The 13,843-nt window shown below is 37.1% G+C and overlaps 1 protein-coding gene across 1 annotated transcript in view; it reads right to left on the minus strand.

Annotated features, from left to right (window-relative positions):
* Nucleotides 1–1,027: 1,027 nt before the first annotated feature.
* Nucleotides 1,028–13,843, minus strand: part of LOC107847786 (1-acyl-sn-glycerol-3-phosphate acyltransferase PLS1) — a 30,598-nt gene continuing 17,782 nt past the window's right edge. The window contains 7 exon segments of the mRNA XM_047399178.1: nt 1,028–1,597; nt 1,600–1,621; nt 1,720–1,808; nt 2,455–2,545; nt 4,144–4,269; nt 4,419–4,577; nt 4,664–4,741. Of these exon segments, the coding sequence (XP_047255134.1) occupies nt 1,410–1,597; nt 1,600–1,621; nt 1,720–1,808; nt 2,455–2,545; nt 4,144–4,269; nt 4,419–4,577; nt 4,664–4,741 (753 nt within the window). The 3' untranslated portion in view covers nt 1,028–1,409.

Raw genomic sequence — 13,843 nt, forward strand, 5'->3', positions numbered from 1 at the left:
CAACTCTTTAACCACAAGCTCACCTTAGTGGTTGTATTTATTTAGCTATTTAGACATCAAACGTAAAATAGATAAAGTAAAGAGAACCAAAAACAATGGAGAAAGCTAAAGATTTTATTGCTTGAGGATTGAGATGAGCAAAAAATGAAATAAATCTTATAATGGAAAGGGGGAGCCTACTAATTGGGTACAAGGACTGCTTTCAACCAATAAGAGAATGCCACTTGGATCCTATAGTATAACAATCAATGGACGAAAGCCATTTTCTATTGAGTTGTTGGAGGATGTCAGCCCAATATCATGTGTTTGATGCGGCTCTACTGAGGATCGCCTATGCACTTGAGAGACCTGACACACTGTCCTATCTATCTTTTCGTGTGTGGTTGCCATCGCTGCTAGGCTCATGCTATGTCTTCCTTGCCTGAGAAGGCGTTTTCCCATCTACCTTTCGTTCCCGGGACGTCACCACTGCGCGCTGGTTCCCAGATCCGAACCGGCCCATAGCTGATGACACTATTTTACCCTATACAACGACCTGGTGTTCATAAGTTACTGCCTCAAATACCACTATTATCCTCCTCGTGACAACAACCTTCATACGTGCTCGAATTTTCACAATTGATTCAACTACCTTCCACACATCTCTTGCAACAAGTATCTTCATATGATTTGGAAATTTCCTTGTTACAATACTTAATGGTAAAGTTGTTTCTTTTCGAGTGGTAATTGATATATCTGATGAATTTGAGTAGTACGCTATTTTATTTTATTTTCATCAAGTTATAAGATCTTCTCTTTGGTGTTCCTTCAAAAGGAGTATCAACGTGGTTTCTTGTATGAGTTATAAACAACAATAACAACAATATATCCGGTGCAATTCTACATAAGTAGAGTCTAGAAAGAGTAGTGTACGCAAACCTTACCCCCTACCTTGAAGTTAGAGTCTTCTACGAGTTACAATACACGAGAATTATATAGTTTTAGCTATGCATGTATAATTACTAAAACAACAATCATTAACCACTGGTTAACGAAAATATGTAAAACTTTATAATATTAAAAATAGTATTCCCGCTCCAGCTAATATTTTTTGTGTCAAACAAATGATACAACAATTGTAGCAACTTTTCACATACAATGGAACAAACTCTTAAGATACATTTGGATAATTTGTAAACTGCTACAGATTAACCTAAACATATTGCTGATAGTTTCATAAAAGGCAAACCATGAATAACAAATCGAATCAAAAGGAAAACAAATGAGAAAGTTTGAGCCACCCAAGTATCAATGGATCTTGATCTTCAAAAATCTCTTGTAAAACCAGCCCTTCTTAGTTTTCTCCTCTAATTTGGATACTCAAATTACCCCTATATATAAACCAGTTGAACTTAATTTACATCATATCATCATGCAGGAAGTAGGTTTTCCCCCAATGTATTTGGAGGAGGTACTATATGAGTGGAAGGTTTTTCTGACTTGGAGAAGACAATGAGAATCTGCATCAACACTAGGACCAAAACCAAGAAAACTGCACAAAATACAACTCCTCCCTAAGAGAATGGACAACACTCGAAAAATTTTATAGCACTGAAGGAAAAAATGACCAACAGATAACAACCTGCATATAAACAAATAATCTAGTTGTCAAACAGGAGAACAAATGGAAGTGACAACAAGTGTGGAACTGGCTATTTTATGAATTTGCTCCCTCCTCACCATTAAGGATTTTTTTGGTCTTCCAATATCTTGGCATTCTTGGTCACCAAATGTACCCGTAGCAAGATGCCGGTCCAATAAAGCATCCTAACACCAGAGAAAGAAGGATAGAACCATCAAGAGATATAATAACAATTAACCAGAATGTGACAGTTAGTGCTTTGTGACTAATCAACGAGTCAAGTTACAATATTACAAAGTGAGCTTTGTTGGATGTCCCACATTGGACCAGAGTATGTATTATTATCTCCTTATATGGTCTTCAACAATCCTTACCTTAAGAGCTAAGTTTTTTAGGTTTAGTAGGGTTAGAGATTCAGTTTCTTCACATGGTACCAGGTCAAACCCATCCCTATCTCCATTTACTAGTGCTGGGTCCATCTTGTATTGTCCACGCACCATATGCATAGTATTTGGTCGGGTAGTATGTGTTAGATGTCCCACATTAGTTAAGCGTACGGGTTATTGTCTCCTTATATGGTATTGAGTAATCCTCACATCAGGAGCCAACCCTCACATCAGGAGTCAACTTAAAAGATTGTTAGGGCCCCAACGTCTTGTTCTTCCCACTTCACGAGTATTCACACACTCCCTACTTTCATCATTTCCAAAATGGAGTACCTAGCCCCCACCTGTCCCAAAATCTTCTTAGAGAGATAAATGATTGAGGCATTTTATTCTTGACAGTTTCAAATTCTATGATAAACTATGCTTTAAGTGTATCGAATTCTTCCTTTACAACAAAAACATCTCTGCACTATTGCGCAATACCACTCTCATCTTCTGGTAATTCCTTCATCAAACGGCGTTCAATACGCACATGGACCTACAGAGAGACAAGATAAAATGTCAAATCAATATGAGCAGGAACCAGTCATATGCCCACAAACTGCAATATATGGAGTCATCCCTAATACTTGACACCATGCATAACATAGAAGACATTCAACACTTCTTGTAAGAATCTATCTAAAGCTGTAATTATATGTGAACACTGCAACAAATCAAAATGAAACAAGGAAATGATCATTCATCTGCCACTCAAGCCAGAAATCTGAATTCAGAAAATAGATATTTCTAAAGAACAGAACTAAAGAAACTTGATAACATTATGTTGAATGTGTTAATCAAGTAGCATGATATTAGGAGACTTCATTTTTCCTTTTCCTTGTGTTTATAGGAATATAATATTTCCTTTTATTATAATTGAGTGTCTTTCCTTCATCAGTTAGGAATTCACTAGGAAAAACATACTGAAATATAAAGACATCTTTCTTCTTTCTCAAATCATACATTTAACTGAATTATTTTATAAAAGAGAAACAAAAATAGATGGGGAGAGAGGATAGAATGGAGAATGTAAAGAGAATAAAGGAGATGGAAGAGAGGAAAGCCTTTGCTTCAACAATTGAGTGCCACATTTTCGGTTCTTGTCCTTCTATATAAAGAACAATTAAGGAGATGGGAGAGAGGAAGCCTTTCAACAACTTTAGCCCATTCTTTGAACACTAGTGCCAGAATTCATCTGGTTCCTGTTCTATACTAAGAACCAATAATCCTTAAGGCAGATTCTTCATAAATCAAGAACTGCTCAATCCAGTATATAATTAAAACAGAAAACTAAACTTCCTTTATAGGGGACTGCATAATTTTGAATTTTTTCCAGCTGAAAGTACAGTTTTATCAGTTTCATTTGCTTGTGAGGTAGAGGTTTGTTGGTGGAGCTCTAGAATAGATGAACAGTTTCTTGTATCTATTCAACTGAATTCCTAGTTCTAAACAAACAAGTATAGAAAGCTTATTTATTTGTCAGAAACAACAGCATAACTGAAGCTCGGTTTTATGCAAGCACCAGCTGATTCAAGTGGAAACAAGGGACATTGAAAAAAATGAATGTAATTTTTGAAGTGTGTGAGCATCTCATGTAAAAGCTTAAGCTGTTAGAGAGGAGACACTTCTGTTTTATGACTTCCAACACGCCCCTCATGTGTGGCCTGGTTATTTTTCACTGACCAAGCACGTGGAAATTCTTTTTATAATAGGTGGCAATGAAACTCGAACACAAGACCTCTGTCTGCTCTAATACCATATTGAGGTATGTAATCATCTTATCTAAAAGCTTAAACTCTTAGAGGGAGCACATTTTTATTTATTTAATTATGCCTTTCAACAGTAACATTATCCAGATCTTAAGCAGCGAATAATTCCACGGCTACGAGTTTTGTGGACAATATAGATCATAGCATTCTGATACCCTACTGAGAGAGAACTGCTGCAAATTCTCAGATCAATGCACTGGCATGGTGCATCTTTACTGTCTCAAGCATAAGTGTAGAAACCCATTTTTTTAGAGTTGTGTAGACTGGTGTATAAACTAACAATATCAGTTTTGGAAGGTGAACTTCTATGTAGGTATAAGCTTACCACTGAAGAACATCCTCTAAGCATTCATAGCAATGTCGGTCAAGGCTTATCTTTAGGAATTGCAAATGTTACATTATAAATTGCTGGAACAAAGGAACGCAAATGGTTTAATGATGCAACAAAACCCTGAGAAGAAGAGAATACTATCAGATAAACGTTGGCTACATGTAAGTAATGTTGTCAATGTTAAGAATCTCCTCTGAGTGTTGAATCTAGGATGGGAAACTGTTATAGTCACCACATTCAAATTACATAAGTTAGAAAGACTACGTCACCTTGGTTCGAGGAATCAAAACATTCCTTGGGATAGGTATTCCTGCAGAAACAGCATATTCTTGAGCTAATAAAAGCTTAGCGTGCGTAAAACGAGTTCCTTCTACAAAAACAGCCAACCAAAAAGGTTGATGGAAATCATTTAGCTCTCGGAATCCTGACTGCAGTAAAGACCAAAAGAAGGAATAAATGCAACAAACATAAGTAAAAGATCACAGGCCAAACAGACAAAGGTAGAGAATGGTACCTTCAAGGTGTGTTCATCCTTGGCCCAGCTTCTCTCAAGACTGATATAACCAGCAAACCACATTGACCATCCTAAAACCTGCAAGCAATATTTCCTTTACCATTGAGCTAAGGAAGATGAATTAACGCATTCCTCAGTCAAAAAGCAGTACTGCTTTTCCCTAACGCTGCAGCACAATGATAAGTTGATAGTATTGCTAGATTTGTCAAGTTTAATGAGCATAACAAGCGAAATTTGACCCAAAAGTCTCTTCTGGTATCATAACACTCAAAACTTAAGATTTGCAATTTTTTATGCATTTTGTTGGTCTTATTATGGACAACAGTGACTATGCCTCAATCCTGAGCTAGTTGAGGTTGCCAAATGAATCTAGACTCCATGCATGGATCATATTACTCCAGTTAAGTTCATCTTAGGCCTGTACAATAATAATGATATTATTATTACTCCAGTTAAGTTCAATCTCACAATTATTATTATTATTGTTGTTGTTAATATTATTACTATTATTATTATTGTTGTTGTTGTTGTTATTATTATTATCATCATTATCATTATAATTATCATTATCATTATCATTATCATAACAACAACAAGAACAACAATAATAATAATAATAATTATAAGAATGATAATTGTTAAATATGGTACAATTAGATAGTGTAAATATGGAATATCCCCAGATTCCTGTAATTAGGCAATTGAGAGATTATGTAATATTCTTAATGGTGAAATGATCAGATGGACCACTGTACTTATCCGAGTTTGTAATGTAGACACTTCTACTTATCTTTTCGTCATTTGAACCCTTTAACCTATTAAAACATAATATTCTAAACCCTTTTGATGCATATGTAGCATTAAATTATTGAGGTGGAAAAACGCGCGCTAGCACGCATTTTTGGGCAAGTGAAACAAAAAAAAAAATGAAAAATGAAAAATAGTAAATTATTTTAAAAAAGAAAAAATCCCAAAATCCCACTTTCTTCTTCGCTGACCCCTCCCCGTCCTGCCCCCACCCAACACCTCCATATCCAGCAACCATTCCCCTCCCCCATCCCCTACCCTCCACCCCAAACCCACCCACCCTCTAATTTTTTTTTCTTTCTTCTTTGTCAGCCTCCCCCCCCCCCTCCACCGCCCCCTCCCTCTATTTTTTTTCTTTCTTCTTCTTTGTCAGCCCCCACCCGTCTCCCCCACTCCGTTTGCACCACCCCACCCCGCCCCACTATTCTTTTTCTTCAGCCTCCACTCCTGCCGCACCCAAAAGAAAAAAAAAATCTATTTTCCTTCTTCGAAATTCCCTTACTCTTCATTCGAGATTCACGTTTTTATTTTCTTTTTGCAAATCACTTTCTCAATTCAAACTTTTCATGTTTTTTGGGGACTAAAATTTGAATTTAAATCGAAAGTGAGTGACAGTGGATAAAAAAAGGGCAGCCCGGTGCACTAAAGCTACCGCTATGCGCGGTGTCCGGGGAAGGGCCCCACCACAAGGGTGTATCATACGCAGCCTTACCTTGCATTTCTGCCAGAGGCTGTTTCCAAGGCTTGAACCCGTGACCTCCTGGTCATATGGCAACAACTTTACCACTTACTCCAAGGCTCCCCTTCATGAGTGACAGTGGATATTGAAAAATTAATGAACTCCATCGATAAACTTGGACAAGCTTGAAGTTCAAGTTTGAAGAGCAATAAATTGACTTTTGCGAATTTGTCAAAGATATTTAAAATTGAAAATTGAAAATTTATTGTGTTTGTGTATCTGAATTTATAGTTGAAAATTTAAATTAATTGGAGAGAAATTTCAACTATTTGGAATGAATTTGATGCTCAATTTGTGAGCAAACATCAAGAACATGATTAAATTTATTCTACAATTTGTAAAAGTTATTTATTTAATTAAATTTATTTTAATATTTAATTTCTTATGTGGCATTTAAAATGACGTGGAATTTAATACAACATTTAAAAATGACGTAAAAACTGACGTGGAGGGGGTTGTATTACACACACCGAAATAGGAAGTAAAATCTTGAGTTTTATTGAATTGAGGGGTTCAGATGACAAAAATCTAAGTAAAGGTGTTCACTTTACAAACTCAGATAAGTACAAGGGTCCACTAGACCATTTCGTCTATTTTTAATAGTTTCTTATCTACTTTCTTTCTAAGAACTATTTAATCCCATTAGCTTGTGGGAATAATCAAAACATTAATTCTGAAAATTTTCTTCTCTATCTAATTTCTAATAGTATCAGAGCCCTATTTTCTCTAAGGCTATGTTTGGTATGAGCAGGATCCGGGGTCAAGTCAAGCTACGAGTCAAGGTTGGGGTTCAGATCCTGGATCAAGGTAGAAGTTAGGTAGTTGCATCCTGAGTCGAGGTCGGGTTCGAGAGTCGAGAGTCAGGTCTTGGGTTCAGATCAAGATCAAGAGTCAAGTCCAAGGATGCAACTAGGGTTGGGAGTCGGGTCTCGGCTCAAGGTTGAGATCAAGATCCGGGTCTTGGTTCGGGGTTGAGAGTGAAGTCTAGGTCGGGGCTAGAAGTCAGTCCCTAGTCAGGGTTAGGGTCAAGATCAAAAGTCAGGTTCCAAGCCGAGGATGAGTCTCGGGTCTTAGGTCCCAAGTTTGGATAATAGTCAACTCCCTAATCGTGATTTGAAGTCCGGTGTCAGGTCATAATAGGAGGAGGATGCTGACCCGAGAACTCGATGGGAGGCCTAATTCCAGACCCCAAATCAAGTCCTAATTCAGGACCTAGGACCCGACCCCCACATAAGACCTGACATTCGATCCTAACTCGGGACTCGACTCCACACTTCAACCCGAGACCTGACTCATGACTTGGGACCTAACCCCAACTCAGGACTCGACTACACACCTCAACTCAAGACCCAATTCATGACTTGGGACCTAACCAACTCGAGACCTGACTCCTGACGCTGACTCTAACCCTAGGAATCGACCTTGGAACCAACTCCTAACTCGGAAGTTGAATCTTGAGACCAACTTGGGCTTCGAAACCTGACCCTGAATCGAGAGTCCATTTTCGACCTCAACTTACACTACCCAACCCCAATCTGAAACCCAAGACCTAACCACAACCTGAGACCCAACTCCTAACTTCGAATCAAGATTTAGGACCCGACCTAATTCGGTGCCCGACTTTCAACCTCGACCCCCAACTTGGGACCCGACTCCCGACCTCAACTTGAGACCCAACTCATGACCCGAGACCTGACTGTGATTGAGGACCAACTACGACTCTGGGACTTTACTCCCGGCTTGAGACTTGACTCCTGGCCTTGATCAAGGACATGACTCCCAACCTCGATCGGGCTTTGACTCACGATCTCGACTCGAGACCTCGGACATAACTCCCAATCCTAGATCGACTCCTAACCCTGACCGTACTGGAGACTTAACTCACTACTCGAGACCCCACCCAACCCTGACTTGAGAACTGACTCCCTACCCTGTCCCAAGACTCAAGATTAGACTCTCGATCTCAACTCCGACCTAGGACCCGACTAACGACCCTTCCTGAGACCCAACTCATGACCCCATAAGGGTCTTGACTCTCAACCCCGACCCAGGATTCTATCCGACTCTCAACTCTTGACACCGAGCCGGGCCCAAGTCAAGGTCCGATCTTGAGTCGGGATCATGAGGTGTGTCCTAGGTCGAGGTCAGATCCTAGGTCTCAAGTAGTGAGGTTAAAAGAATTTTCAAAAATGTTTTTCTTACTTTTTGTAGGAAATTCATTGTCTATAAATTTGAGGAATTTAAGTCTACTTAGAAAACATTCTAAAACATTTAAAATGGCCAAATCTAAGAAAATTAGAAAACACTTTTCGAAAAGTGTTTTCCGTCATTACCAAACACACCCTATTCTGTTTTTTTATCCAAAATAGATTTTGTAAAGCAGAATCAAAGAAATAAAAGCAGAATCAAAGAAATAAAAATAAATAAAGGTTTTTGCCAAATTTTTTCTATTCTGTTATGGTTTGTTTCTATATCTTTTTGGTGAAAGATTAAAAGTAGTAGTTGTAATGTCTGAAAACAATGAAAGTTAGAATATTGGAAACTCAACTTTCTCTCCCCCGCTAACGCCTACAATTACTATAGCAAAACTAGATGTTATTGGCAATTATACTTCGTGGCTGTTTATGTAGAATTATGGTTTATCGGCATAGGATATGATGATCACCTGATCAAAATTATAGTGACATTGCATCAACAGAAAGACCAACTTGGGTTAAACTAGAGGCACAATTGTGTAGTCTTCTATGGAATTCACTTGATCCTAAGTTGTTATATTTGTTTCAGTCTTGTAAGAGTTGCAGTGAAGTGTGGAACAAAGCCAACACTCGGTACACAAATTACATACATTTACAAAGTTGTATCAGATATTGTTAATCTACATACTAGGGCCACCTTAAATTAGTCATTCAGATATATGGGGTCCAAGTCCTGCAAGTTCTTCCTTAGACTTTCATTATTTTGTGACTTATATTGATGACTATTCTTCATACACCTGGTTAATTTTAGTAAGAAATAGATCTGAGTTATTCTCTGTCTTTTAAAAAGTTTGTGCTGACATTTGCAATCAATTTGGTATTACCATTAAAAAGTTAATCAGTGATAATGCCCAAAAATATTTCACTGCTTCTCTCTTCTTTTATGTCATCCTAGGGCATATTCACATTGCTCATTCATAATCATGTCCCTTTATGTTTTTGAAGTGATGTTAATGTTATTGGCTATAATTTGATCAATTGTATGCCTTCATCTGTTTTGTAGGACAAGAGTCCACACTCATTCCTCTGGCTAGACCAGAATTTGTTTCCGCTTCCTCCATATATGTTTGGTAGCACCTGTTTTTTTCATAACCTTACCCTTGGAAAAGACAAACTTCAGCACAAGTCTTTTGAATGTGTCTTTCTCGAGTATTCTCGTCTACAAAAAGCTACAAATGCTTTGACCCCAGTTACCATAAGTACTTGATCTCTATAGATGTTACCTTTATCGATACTTCTCCATATTTTTCTCCGAATATGGAAAATCAAAAGTCCATATCAACAACCCTTCCAATTGGAAGTATTTTTCTCCTAATACGGAAAATCAAAAGTCCATATCAACAACCCTTCCAATTACAACTGTTCCACCCCAGCTCCACCACCATCTTAAGTCTAGTCCCAATGACCTCAGCCTTCTTCTAAACCTGTTAATCCAACTAGTATTTCTAACTTTGATAGTACACAAAGCACTCTTGATGACCCATTACCTGCTCCAACAATGTCTCCTGCTTCGGTCAAGTACTAATCAGATGATTTTTCTTCCAAAGGTACTAGAGCTATTGCCAGTCAAACTCCCACTTCTACTTATTTAAAATACGGAAAAGGGCCTAAATTGCCCCTCACCTATTGTAAATGGTACAAAAATGTCATTCATCCGCCTTTTAGCTCTATAATACCCTTCACATCTACCTTTGGGCTCCAAAGTGCCTTTTATTTCCATCCCCAAATTAAATTTTAAAAAACAATTTCATTTAATGACATAGCACTCTCCCATTGGTCCCCATTAAATTAATTTAAATAACCTACCTAAAAACTGAAACCCCAATTATAAGACCAAAACTGGTTACACTTAACCCAATATACCTAACCCCTTCAGAGCCATCAACTAGAAGTATCTCACATAATTTGTACTCGACTCAGTTTCACTCGTCATCTTTTACAAATTTCTTCAGATTGTTGTTGGAAGAACTAATGTAGTATGATGGAAAAGGTTATGATTAGTCGATTACAGAGTCAATCGACTGAACACGATTGATTTTCAGTGTTGATTGGGACATGAATTTCATAATCTTTTAAAAGTAAAATTTACATGTGCAAGTCTCACTACTATGTAAAAATATAAGAAATGTAAAAATATAAGAAATGATTTTGATAAGGAAGTGTTTCTTTGATTTACATATGGTAAAAGTTCCACACAAAGAGTCAACAAAGGAATTTGACGTTTAAGGGAAATGGCAAAATAAAAGGAAACTGAAAATACTATGTAATGGTTGTTTGAATGTTTACATTTAGATGCAAATACTCAGGATTTAAACTTGTTTGAATTGCTTTTTATTCCTAAATCTTGGTTCGTTGAAAAGTTATCTTGTTTGAGTCGATGGACTCGGTTAGGGTATATTAGGTTCATCGACCGTTTGGGTCATATAATTGGGGGTTTGAGTTTTTAGGTAGGTTATTTTAATTAATTTAATTAAATTAGTGGGGACCAATGGGAGGGTATCATATCATTAATGAATCTTTTTTTTAATTGTAATTTTGGAATCGTTAAATAAAGGGCATTTTGGAGCCCAAAGGTGGATATGAAGGGTATTATAGAGCTAATGGGTGGATGGAAGGCATTTTTGTACCATTTTCAATAGGTGAGGGGCAATTTAGGCCCTTTTTCATTTAAAATTTCATTGTTTATCACCTTAATATCATGTTGTCGCTACAAGCTTATCCACTGTCAAAGTTCCTAAGACTGTAGTAGAAACACTAGTTCATCCAGGGTGGCATCAGGCTATGATTGAGGAAATGATTGTTTTGCATGATAATAGTACTTGAGAGCTTGTTTCTTTACCCGAAGACAAACCACTATTGGTTGTCATTAGATATTCACTTTTAAGGTAGGTTAAGATAGCGCTATTGATCGTTTAAAAGTTAGACTAGGTACTAAGGGATACACTTAGCTGCCAAGATGGTTTCGATTCGTCCTCTTATCTCTATTGTAGCAATGAATCATTGGCCCATTTACCCAACTGGATAGTAAAAGAGCATTCCTTAATGAAGAACCGGTTGAAGAAGTTTTTATGGAGCAACCACCTGGGTTTGTTTCCTTGGAGAGTTTGTAGTAGTAGGTAGACTTCACCGATCCTTTTATGCTCTCAAGCAGTCTCCTAGAGCATGGTTTATTCTTTTTAAGATTGTTGTCTAACCGTTTGGAATAATCCCGACAGAAGCTGATTACACCATATTTTAATGGCATTCATCGTTGGGGCAAACGTATCTTTTTAATTGTTTACATTGATGTATTTTTATCATAGGTGATGATCATAATGATATTTCTCAACACAAACAACATCTTTCAAGTCATTTTCTGAATAATGATTTCGGCAAGCTGAAGTACTTTCTAGGCATTGAAGTGGCATAGTGTGGCAATTTTATTGCTATTACACACAAAGGAAATACGTCAAGAAATTTTGGAAGACGTTAGTATTGCAAACATGTGGACACTTCTATGGATCTAACTATGTTAGGATCTTTAGAGAAGGATCGAGTCACAGGGCAATATATAACTTCAGCTCGTTAAAAGGAGGCTGAAACCTTAGAGTTCAAAGGAAAAAGAACACCAATCTCTTGTTTTTTGTTAAACTATGACTTATTGATTTATTCTCCAAAAACCCCTTTAAATTAGAGTCATATTACAGCAATAGTCTAATGCTTAGAAAAGTAGGAAGCATATAAGTCTATTATACAAATTTGATCCTTATGTAAGTGGAAAACATAAAATGCTATTCTAGAAAGCTAATCCTTGTGAAGGTAGGAAACATAAACCCTATTCTAGACTAATAACGATAGCTAACATAAATCCTATTCTAGAATAATAAATAAAGTTACTAATAATATAATTAATTTCTTTTTTTAATGGTTTTCCATGCATCCACAAGATTACTCCTCTCACGTTGAAAGAGCTTGACCTCAAGCTCAAATTTCAGGGCGGGTCATCCAAACTTCCTAAATCATCCAACTCCAACCCTAGCCAACTTTGCTTGAAACTAACGTTGAAAGATTTCAACTGTACCAGTTTCCCAAAGCGTGACTAATCTGCCTGCCGTGTTGCTAGTTTCAGGAGGTCAAAATCGCTGGAAACAATGTTTCTGAAATTCTTCCCAACTCATTGGGTCCTTTGCTCGTTTAAGCTAATAATACCAGAATTGTGTTTCTCCCAACATTGAACCTAAAACCACTCCAACCTTTTTCACTTTCGTTGTATGTTGATTTTCAAAAAGTTGTTCACAACAATATGCCCGAATTAATGGATCATTGGTGCAGCTAATTGTAATAAAATCCATCTTTGCATACTTTGGTACTATCGAAAGGAAATTACCACTTGTTGGACGATTCTAATTGGCTAGTTGAATAGGTAGTGTATTTCCTTTAGCATCAGGAGTGATCTGCCAGTCATCGGGGCGCTACTCTACTCAGCTACGTGGTTTGCTGATTTTGTGGAACCAATTCCCAAGCTAGACAGTTGTCTTTGGATGACATGGATAGTTCTTTCGAGGAAGCGTTGTTCCATTTTTGCAATTTTAGAGACCATTTAGGGTTTCGGCAATCAGACGTTCTTTTTTAAATTCGAAAATGTTTTTATCCCCCATTATGTTAGCCTCTGATACCACATTGTTAGGACCTTTAGAGAAGGATCGAGTCACAGAGCGATATATAAATTCAGCTTGTTAAAGGGAAACTGAAATGAGAGCTCCGATCTCTTTTTTTGTTAAACTATGACTTACTGATTTATTCTCCAAAAAGCCCTTTAAATAGTCATATTACAGCAATATTTAATATTTAATACTTATGAAAGTAGGAAACATACAAAACCTGTTCTAGAAAGTCTAATCCTTATGAAAGTAGAAAACATAAAACCCTATTCTAACCTCATTCTAGAAAGTCTAATCCTTGTGAAAGTAGGAAATATAAAACCCTACTTTAGACTAATAACGATAGCTAACATAAATCATATTCTAGAATAATAAATAAAGTTACTAATAATATAATTAATTTCTTATTGTAATGGTCTTCAAAGACTCCACAACAAACTACTAAGTTTATTCCAGGACAGTGGGAGCCTCTAAAAGATCCAAGCTAATAAGGGAGACTTGTTGCCAAAATCAACTACCTTAGGATCACACGACTAGACAACCCATTTGTTGTTAGTGTAGTTAGTCAGTTTCTGTAATGACCTTGTGCTAGTCACTGTAATGCAATTTGGATTCTTTGATATATCAAACGCTCTCCAGGACAAGGGTTATTGTATAAAGACAAGAGACACAGTCACATTGTTGGGTATTCTAATGCAGATTGGACCAGATCTCCTTCTGATAGGCGGTCCACTTCAAG

The sequence above is a fragment of the Capsicum annuum genome, chromosome 11 (genome assembly GCF_002878395.1).
Source record: "Capsicum annuum cultivar UCD-10X-F1 chromosome 11, UCD10Xv1.1, whole genome shotgun sequence".
In the NCBI taxonomy this organism is placed as follows: Eukaryota; Viridiplantae; Streptophyta; class Magnoliopsida; order Solanales; family Solanaceae; genus Capsicum; species Capsicum annuum.